This window comes from Anabas testudineus, chromosome 21, assembly GCF_900324465.2.
Source record: "Anabas testudineus chromosome 21, fAnaTes1.2, whole genome shotgun sequence".
Lineage (NCBI taxonomy): Eukaryota > Metazoa > Chordata > Actinopteri > Anabantiformes > Anabantidae > Anabas > Anabas testudineus.
The window spans coordinates 17133689-17147501 of record NC_046629.1 but is presented as its reverse complement, the minus strand read 5'-3'; the positions used below and the strand labels follow the sequence as shown (position 1 = coordinate 17147501).

At 38.0% G+C, this 13813-nt stretch overlaps 1 protein-coding gene across 1 annotated transcript in view; it reads right to left on the bottom strand.

The window, feature by feature from the left end:
* thsd7ba (thrombospondin, type I, domain containing 7Ba) overlaps positions 1-13813 on the bottom strand; it is a 110437-nt gene that overhangs the window by 28751 nt on the left and 67873 nt on the right. The window contains exons 13-15 of the mRNA XM_026375818.1: positions 10911-11102; positions 4668-4934; positions 3704-3882 (exon numbers count right to left, since the gene is read on the bottom strand). Of these exons, the coding sequence (XP_026231603.1) occupies positions 3704-3882; positions 4668-4934; positions 10911-11102 (638 nt within the window). The remainder of the gene's footprint in view (positions 1-3703; positions 3883-4667; positions 4935-10910; positions 11103-13813) is intronic.

Here is a 13813-nt window from a genome sequence, read left to right as displayed (position 1 = left end):
TGTGTTTGTGGGCAACCACTAATATTAGATCAGTCCTTGCTTGAAGAATACTGTCAGCACCAGTGGGCTGAAGCGCTCACACATGATTATTTTCTCCATAAATCTCATCTTATGTGGCATGATCAGACTGTCGGCACGCCAGCTTGCTAATTGAGGACTTTGTAAGAGAATCAGCAGCTAGAGTAAAAGAGTGAGAGCAGCTATACTATTTCACTAGATTAAAAAGTGTGTTGCAAACTGTCTGCATTATAGGTAACATATAAAAACTGTTAATTATCTGGTAAGTGCATATTTCTCTATAACCATTTAAAAAAAGAACATTACCCAAACATTTACGACTAAGCAATGACATCAGATGGCAAAAATGGCTTTATGGCATTTATAACACAAAAGCCACTGGACAGTTAATTCAGGAAACCGTGTTTCATTTCCACTCTGGCCTGAATTTGCAACAAGCAGATTAGCACATCAAAAGCACAAAAGGAAACATGATTGATTTTGTTTTATTTATTAAGATGATACCATTTTACACAAATTAGGAGGTGCTATTCTGTAAACAGAAATATATGGCAATTTGGCAAATATCTCCACACCTAGTTAGAAATAAAAAATATAAAAAAAAACTGGGTGGAATGTGATAATCACTAATCTGCCAACACAATACAGTCTTAAAAGATAATACTTTGCTGCTGGTAAGTGGTGATTAGCATGCTTTTAATTGTCATAGAGTTTATACAAGGGGATTTAAGGGTGGTGCACATAAAACATACAAAAGAACAAAATTAATATGCAACAGGAACATATGTTGCATAAACCTTAGCATTAACTGCAAAACCAAAAAGAGTAAAAAGAAAAGAGAATGATGAGAAGTGTTATATCTGTGCACCTTTGCCCACACGCACAAACCTCCTACTATACACACATAGCAGTAAAGATTGGAGGTCGACATGTTTTTCCATACGACTGGGTCAAGAGTGGAGCCGAGGCCTCAAGAATTAATAGAATAAAAAATAGCTATCTGAGTGGCACGGTAGCGGGCAGACAGTCAAGACAATTCTTTTGTATTTTACGTTAATAGTGCATATACAGTACCACTTATTATCTCAACATTCGGCGGTAAACACTTGTGGGAGTTATGATGAAATTCAAATGTCTCCTGTAATTATGGATACAATTTGTGTGTGTCTCTGGGAGCTCTGCTTTGACATCTGTGAGCTCTCTGTACAAGTCTCTTGAGAAATCTTGTATTCAGACAAGGGCACTGTAAGATCCACCAGTTTATTAACATGTAGATATTGATAGGCATTGATTAATTTGAATTTTAGAAATACACAATTTGAAGCAAAAAGTGTTCTATAGTGTGATATATTTAAAATATTATATGTCTCTTCAAAAATAAATCTGAGAAGGGTAGTTTATTCTGGCCATGCAGATGAAGCACATTTGATAGCCCACACTAGGTGTAACAGACATGTATAATGAAAAACTGAGCAACCTTTTGTTAAAGGCTAACCAGTTATTATTTCTAAGCTGATTTCTGCAAGCTGAAATGCTAACCACAACTAGGGCTCAACAAGCAATGAGTAAATAGAAAACAATAAATGTGTCAGTCATGAACAGATCTTTTTTTTTATGTACCCAGTAAATGAAATCATGTTCCTTAGATTGGTTACATTACTATTGTTAGTAAGGACCTGCTAGCACTTGTAGCTTACATTGGAGGGACACCAATACAGTCAAACAGGATCCATAATCTGTACTTTTTCATTTTCAGTGTTGGAAAGACCAAAAAAAAAAATAATAATAATAATAGACAACAAAAACGATACTCTTTCTATATAGAGTACTGATCTTTTTCCAGGTGTCAATGAGACGTTTCTGCTGTTTTTCATCTCAATCAACTAGTTCTTAGATCACATTTTACAAATAGAGAAGCTCGTACAGACTACCTCATTAACAGCTAACTTACGGTTAACTCTACAGCCGAACTCCTGCACAGACGGTTTGACATTGTGAGCATTTTTGCTCATTATTTTTATGGTGTCTCTCTCACTCTCTCTCTCTATCTCAATCTCCCTCTATATCTCTCCCAATTTTCCTTGCTCACTCAGCCATGTGACGAGAGGATGAGTTGTGGAGCGCTGTAAATTTCATCTCTGTCAAGCCAGTCACTTCTCACGGTGGCTCGAGGGGAAACATCTGCTGGTGGTAGCAAGGCCATACTTTGGCTAAAGAGTAGTTCACAGTGGGCAATAACAGAGTGAGAGCTTGTGAGAGGGGAGGGCCAGCCATTTGGAATGAAAACGTTGCTGTACAGTACATTTATCATGTTGCTTCCTAATAGAGAGTTAATGAAGTAGGCTACTGTTCTATGGACATAACATGTATGAAAGCTGAAGTACACTTCTTCAAAGAAAAGAGAGAGAACAAAAACTCAATTTCTGAGACAAAGTGGAGAAATTCATTGTGACCATCTGCGAGTTTACTTATACATAACAGCAGGGAGAAGTAACTTCATATCTCAACACCTATTGAACTAGAGTGGAGGTTATAGTGTCTTTCCACCCACACCAGATGTACTTCACTTTAAATGGCCAATTTGATAATGTTAACAATGAGCCCTTGTCCACCCTCAGGATAAATCCACGAGGACACTGGCAACAGCAAGCACCAATTTCAGTGGCGAGGGTTATTACAGGGCATTACAACAGGGGCCATATAGACCTTATTAGTGGGCACTTAACCATCTGTACACAAATCTCCACTAGAGCACACTATCATATTTTTCACACAGCCAACCCCATCTCCATACTGACCTCCAAAAACTAAAGTGTCCTTTAAAGTCCATTCAAGCGTACAGGCAGCATTCATAAAACACTTCCCCTCTTTAAACCATGACCCCATGAGAAATATGCAGTCACAAAATATTCACAGCTATGAAAAAAGCCTGACTATGGATTATCAACATCTCCCATATGCCCTCTTCTCCCTCTCCACCCTTCTCTTTGTTACTTTACAACTCCCTGTTTTTATATCAAGGAAAGGGCATGTCTTGCAAGGCAAATGATTTGGTCCAACTGAAGACACAAGAATAGGTACAGGTCACCGAGTCCCACTGGTGGATGGGTAATAAACCCTGTCATTGAAATGTGAGCAGAATACATCAACTGCACTTTGCATTTATGTGACAGCACTGGGTTGCAACACAATCAAGACAAGAGGAAACCATATTTCAAAGGCATAGTGGAGATGTGGAAAAAATTAAGATGCAAACTACTGCATGCACCATACTAATGTTTCCAGTTAATGAACACTGTGTCAGGGTGAAAACTATTTTTTCTACATTTACCTATTATGTACAGTGGTGGGCTCAATTGATTGCACTCGACAGGTTGCCCTCATCTACATTCTATGTGTCCTTGGAAACAACTATTCTAGGGAAGAAGTGTCTTGAGAATAATGTAGATGGATGATGAGGTTAACCCTGTTTGCTTGTTTTGACTCTGTTTCGATATGAAAATGAAATGCATTATTCTAATGTGCACCAACAATAGATGAGTAAGTGTTCAAAATGAGTTAATTTCCACAGACTGATAGCATCAGTGTGCATTCACAATAACATCTACCTTCTTCAATTAGTTTCCCTTTTGCACAGCTCAGAATGTTGTGTATACTTGTATAAAATACATGGTGCAAACCTTACCTGGTTCTTCAAATCCAGCTTAGGGCATGGGCGTCCCCCATTGAAAGCTTTCTCCCTGAGCCACTTGGATCTTATCTTCAACCCACTGCCACAGGATGCACTGCAGGCTGACCATGCTGACCATTCACTGAGCTTACAGTCTAGGGGGCAAGGGATGTGGCAGATCTCCACCATGTATCCTGAAATTGAACATTGGCAGACAAATGTGGGGGGGCGCCTGATTTAGACTCGGTCAGTGGCTACAGTGAGGATCACATTAATAATGTCAGACAACCATGCCACTGGCCTGCCCTCTGCCAGACCTTGGACTTGCTCACCGTGACACCATGGACTAATTATGTGCCTAATGAGTTTCTCATTTCTACACTGTGCCAACATGGAAAAGTAAAACTGCTCAGGGGGGTTCACACTATATAACACTTTTTGTTTTCTACTTGTGTTGTTGTTGTTGTTTCTGTGAATAATTATTCACATGCCTTTCTTTCACAGTTACATCACATGTGTGGATAAATGTGACAATGATATATAAAGAACATTTCACCACCTACTATATATAGTCTTGGAATGATAATTTTTTAATTTTATATCTGATTTTACAAAAAGTGGGGAGGATTGCAAATGCTTCATTCATTTTACCCCACTTAGCAGCATAATTGGTCCCAAGTAAGAAAGTGTCTCACAATAAATACTGAAAAATCATATCTGCAATCATATCAACTTTCCTTGTAGTTCAACACCTACATCTATGAAAAATAGACAAGTGTGCATTAAGTCAACATAGCTTATACAACAAGAAATTGACTAAGATGAACACAGTGTCAGGCTCAATGACTGAAGTGAAGTTAAATTCAAAATTCAAATCAAATTCAGTGAAACTGTTATATGCCGGCTATACTGGCTGTATATTATATGCTTAGTATTGTATGCTGGCTAAAAAATCAGTTATGCTCTATTTCTGTCTTACCTGACTCTGTACAGAGCATAGAGTCGACCAGACGCGCCTGCCGATTAACGCAGGCCACAGCTCTGTATCGCAGACCTTGGCCACACTCCTTAACCTCTCGGTGGCTCGTCCAACCCTGCATCGACCCTGGGACAGAACGATCGGGGAGGATGCAAGCTGACCAGTTCCCGTATGGTTGGGACAAGAACTCATCACAGGGACATGCTTCTGTCTCCTCCAGTGGGTACAACTCCACATTTAGGCAATGCTCCTTCTTTTTGCTGCGACCTGAGCATAACACAGACATGAGTACAGTTATTTATACAGTAACTGACTAGATATGGGCTTGAAGCAAACATTATCCCATTGGGATAGAGCCTGTGCTGCCAGATGTACAGTTCAAATAGATTTATTGTTTGATTTGAACATCATGAGTTGGCATGTCATTTAAACAAATAAATCCCACACAGTATACAGAAAGTACACAAAAAAGCGCTATGTTTTTTTGACTAAATTATACTAATTTGTGATTATTTTAAGTATTTTTCTTTTATAAATGAAATAAATGTAACACATTAAAAGTCACTCAAAACTGCTCCATGACCAGTGGCAAGGAAGCACTTTTCCTTGTGTGATGCATTTTCAGAAAACACACAAAATAACCTCAGGCAATGATTAGTGCTATTTGAAAGCATATTAAACTTTAATTTTTCTATTTATTTTGGACTCCCCTTTAGGGGGTGGTGCACAATTAATGTCTGGTTTATCACTACAACTAAGCTCAGGAAGGTTCGACCCATGTCATTTTTTTTCTACATAAGATAGAAACAATTCATTCTGTGTGAGTGCTTTGTCTATATTAAGAAAAGCAATTATAATAGTGAAATAGCTGCAGCAGAGTGATGTCTCACTGTGGAGGAATCACAGAAAGACACTTTTTTTTTTCCCCTAAAAAATTGTGCTGATGCACATTCCCACTCTTCCATGCTTCATTTTTTACCTATACACAGTGGTTAATGTTCATTCTTAATGATAAACATAGTGCAGATAACCTTTGACTCAAGAGGTTTAAAACAGCTGCGAAATGGCCAGACAATACTAAGGTGCACAGACACTTACTGTTAAAGTATTTCATAAAGTAATGATGTTTAGCTTAGGCGTTCTTTTGTAATTAAGTAATAAATTTATGCTCTAAATACACAATGAGACATTAGAGACTTTGACAATGTCAAAGAACAGCGGAAACTAGATACAGAGAATATACATATGATCAGCAGTGATTTTTGAATTCCTCCTTTTCATTATATTTGATGTGCGTTAACAGATGAGCATGGGCAGAGAAGTAAAACAGCAGCTGTAATGTGCGCATGCTGCTCTCAGACACTGTCATCTTCAATATCTGGACAAGTAGCAGATACAGACTGTCAAGCTGTCTGACTTCTCAACAGTCTTCCTCATGATTGATTGTCTTTGCATCACTGAGTAGAATTATACGAGTTATGCTGTCTATTCTTCTATGCTATAAATACTCTCAGTTGTTGCAGTACATTGTTACAAAGCACTCTCCATTGGCTGCAACTCTTTTACATTTAAGATACAATTGCAAGATAAGTATGTGAACATAGTATGTGTTATAATTTCATGGTTTTCTGCATTAATTTGTCATAAAATGTTATCTGATCTTCATCTAAGAGTACCAACAAATATAATGTGCCTAAAGTAATAACACAAAAAATATATATTTTATTTGTTGTTTTCAGTAAAGACATAAAATATCAGACTTTTCAGTGCCATTACTTTAGAAGGTGCTTAAATAAAGAAACAAACCATGATAAAGTGAGCTACTCAAACTGATATATAAACGCACAGTCACAGCCAGGTGATACAGCTGCATGGCAGTTTTGATAACCCTGCTAAACTATGCACCCCAATTTGTTTCATGGATCCTGAGTGTCCTCAGCATCGTGTGTGTCCAGTGAACGGGCCATCTGTTTCTAAAGTGGATCTGATTGCAAACATTCCTCACAGAGTGTGGACTCACTGGTGCCGCACTACAATTCACCAACAATCTGCTCAATCTACGGCACCGCTGGTGGTTGATTGAAAAGCGCCGCTGCGGCATTACTTCACTTTGACAACTAGAATACACGTAGGCCCATGCCTATGCACAGTCTGCATTTAACTCTCCACTATCCAACTTGTTTGAACTTTGTGCATTCAAACAAAACAATTATGAAAATGACCTCTATCTAATGTTTTCTGAATTTGACGCTGCACCAGGAGCCCTAACACAGTGCAGCTACCAAAAAGGCTGAAAAGCAAATGTGCAAACGAGAGCGAACAAACTTTGTGTAGTGGACACGATCTCCACTTACATAAAATATGAATCTTTCCTCCACTTGATGAGTGCACCTCACCTCGAACTGTCACTAGTTTGACTTTAATTTTCCAACTGATAACGCAAGATGACTGTTTTGGAAACACTGTTGATGCCACAGTAATTTTCTTTCCTCGAGTAATGCTTAGCTTTGATTGTTGATAATTAGGTTTGTACTGAAGAAGTAAAGCTCATTGTTTCCTCATTGGTTGGTGTCTATCTAAACAGCCTTAATTCGCCAAAATAGCTGTTGCTGTCTCATACAGTGGCGCCAAAACTGCAGCTGGTGGAACGCTTCTCTTCACCCTAAATAGTCAAAAATGCTGCAGAACAACTGTGCAAACGAAACTGTATGCAGCATACAATTACATTTCCTTGTGTTGTGTACTACAACATCTGCCAAATTTCAACTTCATTTCCATCTATTAGTAACTCGACTGCTGTGTTCATAGCATTCACAATGCTGGCCAGTGTTCTCTGTATGAATGTAACTGTAGCAGCTTTTACTTCTGCCAATCCACTGACATCGATTGATTTATCTTCCCTCTGCTTCTTCAAAATTCCAGAGACATGCTTCAACTGAACAGCATTTTGTTAAACAGCCTTTGGACCTTCAAAATGACTGTGTTTAAACACCTTATATATTATATAATTATATGATACAATAATAATGCAATAAGGCACAAGGAGGGTTTTAAGCTTTATTATCTGTCTATCATCTCTTCCACATGGAAAATCCACAGTGGTTTAGCTCCCTAAATTTGACCTGACAGAGAAATTTAAGAAACTTTTAAAAGTTGGAATAAAAGGGTTGAGATACCGACCTATTATCAGCAGTACTGCCCAATAAGCTTGAGCGCACACTCTTCCCAAAAAAGCTGCACGAAGCTAAGGCCTACGGTATTTTCACGTGTTGAGTTCTAAGAACATTATAGAGGGAGACAGGGTATGTTTACTACAACCCCTCTGGCATTGGATCAAATATTCATGAAGACAAATAGTATCCAGCCTGGTGTGCAACCACAGCATGTAATTCAGATTTTGCCATCTGCACTGAAATAAGGGATTACAAGGAGTGAGAGATGTAATTTAGACCTGACATTAGGCTACAGAGACAGTAGAAAGTTACAGTAGGAGAAAGGAAATCGTTTAGGTTAGAGTGTGCTATACAGTAAGTACCTCCAAAAGAATTGAAATAGCTAGGCCCATTAATATATATTTGCTGTACACTGAAGATATTTGAGTATAACATCAGATGATGAAGAACAATAAATGTTAGGAATTCCAGCTTTACATGATGATTTACATTATTTACATGATTTACACCTAGATTCGTTAAACCAACCAACAACCAATGACCAGCAACATCCAGTCTTTCCAGGCTTTTACTGCAGCCTTGTTTGGGAGTTTTTCTTTTTCAACTCCTCTGAAGCAGGTGAAGCTCCTTTTTAGTTGGGTTGAGGTCTGGTGACTGACGTTCCACATTTTCCATCTGATGAAGTCCTTTGTTGAATTGGTGGTGCTTCAATCGTTCGTGTCTCACAAATGAGATTGTGTGGTTTGGATCATGAGCAGATGCTTTCTTCTCCCACACACTTGGTCTCATCAGCCCATAAAACTTTGTTCCAGAACTTTTGTGGCTCATCTCTGTATTTTTTTTTTTTTTTTTTTTTGCAAATTCCAGCCTGGGTTTCTGATTCTTTGTGCTGATGAAGGAGGGTTGTTGGGGATTTTTCTTTGCAGCCCTTCCAACGTGTTATCAGCTGTTGTTGTTTTCCCTGGCTTACCTGTTCTGCTCACTAGACCAGTGGTTTCTTTTTTAGGATTTTTCAAATTGTATTGGCTATGCCCAATGTTTATCCTATGCCTTCAAATATTTTTTCCTCTTTTCTTAAATTCAAAATGTCTTGCTTTTCTCCCATAGAAAGCTCTCTAGCTTTTGTTGATTTATCCTTTTTTAACACACTTGCCACCTGTCCCAATATTTTTGTTCTTTAAAAATTGGTATCATCCAGAGTACCCTGTGCCAAAACTATGTGCAGACCATGCTTCTCTCTGGTAACCCCAAACACGGGATAAGCCGAAAGAAAGATTATTATCTTAATTAAAAAATACTACACTACGTTCACTTTAGTTCACATCACCACAAACCCTGATGTACTACCTCCACACCAGACACCACCACCATGAGAGGATGTGCATTCTCCTCCAACACTGGCAAGTCTATATTCATGAAGTCATGAATCAAACATAGATGTTTTTTAAGACTTTTCTAAAGAAAAAATGTAAGAAAAGTAATTATGATAATATTGCTGAAAGATGTCCAGCATTTTCAATTGTGGTTTGTAGTAAACAATCCTAGTATTGCTTTTACGGTGGATGATGGAGCAACTAAAGACAGATGAAAAGGTTTCCGTGAGTGATATTTAAAGAGATATCTGTGAAAACATCAGAGTAACATAAGTTAAACATCTAAAAAAACTCAGGATAAATAGATGAACCATTAGAACTACTGAATTCCTTACGATAGGCCAGTCTAAAAATGACACAAGAATTACTTAAGAGCTTACTGTCAAGATAGAGACATTTTGAATGACTCAGGACAAGCAGCATAGTGTAGCTACAGTAAACCATTTATGTGCAGTTATGCTTTTACAGATAGACACACACACATACACACACACACACACACTGTTCTTGGATCTGTGATAGAAATTATGTACAGAACTTAATGTTTAGGAAAGAAATTAGCTTCAACTCATGCTACTTTGCAAGAAAACAATAGGAGCACCATTATCCTATAATTTTCTGAAGATTGTTTCCATCTTTCTGACAGGAAACAGATTCAGGCTACAGCTGCCTCTGCATTATTCTGTATCATATAAACATCAATAAAGCGTTACCTTATTAAAGTTATGACTTACATTTAATTAACAAACTGGCATCATCTATGCTGTTTTTGAGCGAATACTTCTTAACGCAGGGTGACAGTGTTTACTATAAATGAAATCCTAATTAGTGTTTAATCAGGTCTACACCATACTATTTATTTATCATAAATATATCAACAGATGAATCAGTTTAAGCACCTTGAAAAATGCAAATCATCTGCCAACGATCATATTAGCTTATAAAAGCAGTGAGCAAGCACTTCACTTATTCCATCCCAGCATGCACCTCTGACCACTCTATTACAGGGCTAATACCAATCCATTCTCTAAACTGCCTATATTGCACAGGGTGGAGAGGAAGGTCAAATGTATCTATCAGCTTTCTATCAGTGTATGCCAACAAGGCAAGTGGGTGAATGAAAATAATAAACCTAGTTGGTGCCTCCTTGACCCTCTGAAGTACCAGCAAATATCTCTGGCCAGTCTTGGGACCTGCAATGCTGAATATACATCGAGGTAAATGATCTGCTTAACACAGACTCAGATTCCATTTGTGCTCTTACTTGATGCCAGTGAGCCTTTTAACACCAGAGATCACTGCATTTCCCTACAAGTTTGGCATGATGACATGTGACTCAGGTATGCTGGCAACACCTGGAAGTTGCTTGACGTTGTCCTTCTTCATATGTGCTTACAATCTCCAAATTTGTCATCCCAATTGCCCGTAATTTAAATCTTCAAGTGTTCTGCTCTGTGTACACAACATCTTTTTCGGATATCAGTCCTGGAGGAAAGATGCTTCACCTTTTTTTTTTTTTTTTTTTAATGGATTTTTTCCTTGTCCGCTTTGGAGATGTAAGAACAGACAGGGAGTAAGCGGTACATTTTTACCTACAATGGTTGATTTGTCCCATAACATGGTTTTAAGAAAGATGAAACCGCTGCCTTTAGCTATGGCTGTGTTTCACTATCTGTGAGTGAAAATAGCATCTTTACCTGTGAGTGAGCGTTTGCGACTTCGGGAGCTGCCACATCCAGTGCATTCAGAAAACTTGGACCAGGCAGTTAGAGTGCAGTCATCCTTGCAAGGCAGCCGGCATTCTCTGATCTGAGAAGGCAAGGAGCCAGCCCACCGCAGGCACGCTGTCATATTGGCCGACTCACTGCTCTCTCCAACACAACTGACACCTGTAAACATGAGAGGCAAGGATGTGATTCCATTAATCCACCCAATACATATACTCTCCTAAGGACGTTGACATTGTTATTCTTTTGAAACTCCTTTTAGATAAATTTTAAATCATTATGTTATAATAATGAATAAACTCTGAAAGTCAAGAATAGAAGACCTCAGTAATAGAACAAGCCATGAAAAACATCCCTGTGCAGCTTTCATGATTTGTTGAAATGCTAATTAAAAAAGTACTTTGATAACTACTAACTATGAATAAAACAAAACATTCAAAGTGGCAGATAAACATAAAGCTAAATACCTTTGACAGAATTATGTATACAGTATCTAATGCAAGAATGGGTATCTGATTAAAGATGAATAGAGACATCATAACTCAGTACTCTAGCTACAATATGCTTACATACATACTAATACAAGTTGTTCTTGTGTGTGTGTATATGTGTGTTTATATATATATATATATATATATATATATATATATATATATATATATATATATATATATATATAGTTATAGACAGCTGAATTGACTTTTACAAAACAGAAAATGTATGTATACTTCCATATGCTGGCAGACAACCAGCTATGCAGGCGAGAAAATCTAAATAGAATAAGCTAATATTTACATGTCTACATAAAATGTCTTACCAATGTTACTTTATATGTTACTGCACGTTTCGCCACAGGAAAACTCATTAGTATGCTAATATATGCAGCAAAGTACACCAAAATCTAATTATTCCCTTGTGGTGGAAGAAGGAAAATTTCCATTGTTAGCGCACTTGAGACAGCATGTGCAGAAGAACACACAACTTAATTTTTCACATTTCATACATTAAACTAAAAAATCAGCAGTTCCTTTATGAAGACAAATGAAGTGAATTGAAATTAACGTTTGGCAAACCCACATGAATACAAAGGGATGGATCATTTCTGCTGAACACTGGTAATTGGGGGCAGGGAGGTAACATCAAGGAGCAGAAAGAGTTAGAAATCTGCCATGTGAAGGAAAGAAATTAATGAAGAAAGAAAAAACTAAGACAATTAGGTGTGAGGACAGCGTCCCCGCAGAGTCTGCTCGCTGAGCACACAGGAGGAGGCGGAGGAAGGGACTTTGGTAGCTTTGTCAGGTACTGATGATTAGACATGATCAGTTCAATAGACTGTAGCCTCCTCAAACAAGTGACAGACAGAACAGACTGACACACATACACTACAAAGGGCATGACAATGTTAAAACACACTGTTCTCTCATGCATACACACTGTGGGATTTAAGTAAAGTGAGGGAAACTTCTCCCCCTAAAGCCTCGACGTCTTTGAGGATTCACTGATCTACAAACATGGCTTTAATCCATTTTATTGATTTCTGTTTGACTTTTAAATTTTGCCCTCTGACAGAAACTGCTGGGTTTGTACATGTCTGCTGAGAATGTGTGGGATGGTCATTTACATACGCGGCTTCTACAAAGGCATTGCAAGGGAGGGGATCGCTATTATTGATGCGCCTTTATGTAACATTCGCAACTAGAGGTTAAAACATTTTTTTTTTGTTTTGCAATGTACGTTTAAGTTAAACTGTGATGATATTACGAGGAACATTTAAATGTGAATCTTATTTTCCTGTTAACAAACCGTTTTTAACAACAACCAATTACCAACAGCTGCTACAGTGATTATTGCCACTGTGGGAATAATTATATGTCCCCATTGGCATTTATTTCTGTCCATTTACCTTGAATGGCCTTTTCTCTTACCAACATACTCCACCAGTGACAACCCCATTCTGTCATAGCCAGTGTCTTTTATTAACTGAACCCAGCACAGCAAGCACTGACATCCTGATTTTGAACTGGAAGCCATCCATTTTTAACATAATTATTCCAGCCTCTGGTTGCCTCTACCCATTTGTGTGGACTTTCACATCATGACTTCTCACAAATCGTAACAATTTTTGTCAGAGTATCTCTGCCCATGACAGGGATCATCTTTAATTATACAGTTAGTCAGAAAGGTGAACATCTTTGAGGGCCGGTTGAAAGGACAAGCTTTGAAAAGGTTTGTCACGCTGCAGGTTTTTAAAGTCTTCTCTGAGGTAATGTTGTAGACTTTGAGATATAAGGACATTCTTTAATAAAATCACAGCCACATTTCATTTCTATTGACACGGTAGCTTTAATCAGTCCAGGCCAGAACACATTCATCTTTTTTTGTCATTACTTTTAATACTTTTCTCTCCACGCAAACCTTCCTCTTATGTTAATTCCATTATACTGCTTGTATGATGTTGTTCTGTGTGATGCCTCTTTAAGACTAATGTGAATTGGATTCATCATGGCCATTAAATCACATTTTTCCCGCAGCAATAGATAACCAGCATGACTTTGCTGATTATTATAATTTCTCAAAACAGCCCCGGTTCTGCTTAGGCGGGGATGTGACACTTTCAGCTGGGTACAAGCCACAAGTTGGCAGACTTTAGACACAGTGTATTGTAGTTAGTGTGAAATCCATTAGCTCATTGCTTGCACCAAGCTATCAACAACTTCACACATGTTTTCCAGACTTGCACACACAATTTAATGAAAGATTTCCTTTTTGGGAAGGTTAGATTTCATCTTCTCTCTCAAATCTTCTCTCATTTAATGCTGCTTAACTGTGACATCAGCATATAGTATCAGGTCAGTGTATGAACCACAATCCTC